Source organism: Sapajus apella, unplaced genomic scaffold (genome assembly GCF_009761245.1).
Source record: "Sapajus apella isolate SASKATOON/1434 unplaced genomic scaffold, GSC_monkey_1.0 scaffold102, whole genome shotgun sequence".
Taxonomy (NCBI): Eukaryota; Metazoa; Chordata; class Mammalia; order Primates; family Cebidae; genus Sapajus; species Sapajus apella.
In genome coordinates, this window is record NW_022437042.1 from 3,475,819 (window position 1) to 3,476,874 (window position 1,056).

A 1,056-nucleotide genomic window follows, 5' to 3' on the forward strand; every position below is an offset into this window, starting at 1 on the left:
TTAGTAGAGACGGGGTTTCACCATGTTGGTCAGGCTTGTCTCGAACTTCCGACCTCAGGTGATCCGCCCACCTCAGCTTCCCAAAGTGCTGGGATTACAGGCGTGAGCCACCATGCCCGGCCAGTTTCTCATTCTTTTTACCGTTGCTCTCCCCTCCCATTATCATCTCACAGCTCTGACCTAAACCCTTCCCGTTTAGGGAGTCCCCATTTTCCTCACCCCCACCAGGGTTTGGCCGGGAGGGGCTCTCCTCATTTCAGGTGAATGGATGAAACAGGATGATGCGATTTCCATTCAGGTGAAGAGATAGAAGAGAGAGAGAAAAAAGGGGCAGCCCCATTCCCAGCCATCCTCCCAGCACTCGCGGACCCGTCCCGCCCTCTCCTGGGCCAGCGGCCGACCCGGCACCTTGCTCAGCGCCTCCTTCTTCTCCTTGTTGCGATCCTGTTTATCTTCCCCCTTGGAACTGTCCCCCGAAGTCCCACCACCGCTGCCTGTGGCTCCAGGGGGCGTTAACAGGGTTACTCGCTTCTCCTTGGGCCTGTGCTCCTTGTCTTCCTTCATGGCTACGGCCGTGACCGAGGCGGCTCGGCCGCAACGCGTTACACTGGGAACCAACGGCTCCCGGGCAGCTCGCGTCAACGCTCCGCCCCCAACAAAAGCCCCTTGTGATAACTCGGGCGCCAAGTTCCATTGGGCCCTGCCAAGATATCGCGAGAGTTGGGCCTTTCCCAGTGCAAAGGTTTTAACACCTGGCTTTTACTTCCCGCCCGCCAAGTTCCTGCGCCACCCTATCCCCTCACAGCCCAGACTCCCTCGGGGCCCGCTCCTTCGCGCGTCATTAGCAACTCCGCCATCTTGAAGTGACTTTGTCGGGGACTACAAATCCCGGTCTGCAAAGCAGCTGCCCACTTTTGTTGGGAGTTCGGGAGCCAGAGATATCTCAGGGTCCCTGTTTGTAAGCAAATTGAATCCTTTCATCTTCAGAGATTTTCAGGTCGAAAGATAGGTTCTGCACGCTTAGTTTTCATCAGATGAACTCAATGCCGTCCAAAT

The 1,056-nt window shown here is 56.6% G+C and overlaps 1 protein-coding gene across 2 annotated transcripts in view; it reads right to left on the reverse strand.

Annotated features, from left to right (window-relative positions):
* The window catches only part of UPF3B (UPF3B regulator of nonsense mediated mRNA decay), a 20,772-nt gene extending 19,922 nt beyond the window's left edge, over positions 1-850 (reverse strand). The window contains exon 1 of one of the 2 annotated variants that reach the window (XM_032258380.1): positions 409-850. In XM_032258380.1, coding sequence (XP_032114271.1) covers positions 409-564 — 156 coding nt within the window. In that variant the 5' untranslated portion in view covers positions 565-850. The remainder of the gene's footprint in view (positions 1-408) is intronic. The other variant, XM_032258381.1, reaches the window with a different exon arrangement.
* Between the last annotated feature and the right edge of the window lie 206 nt (positions 851-1,056).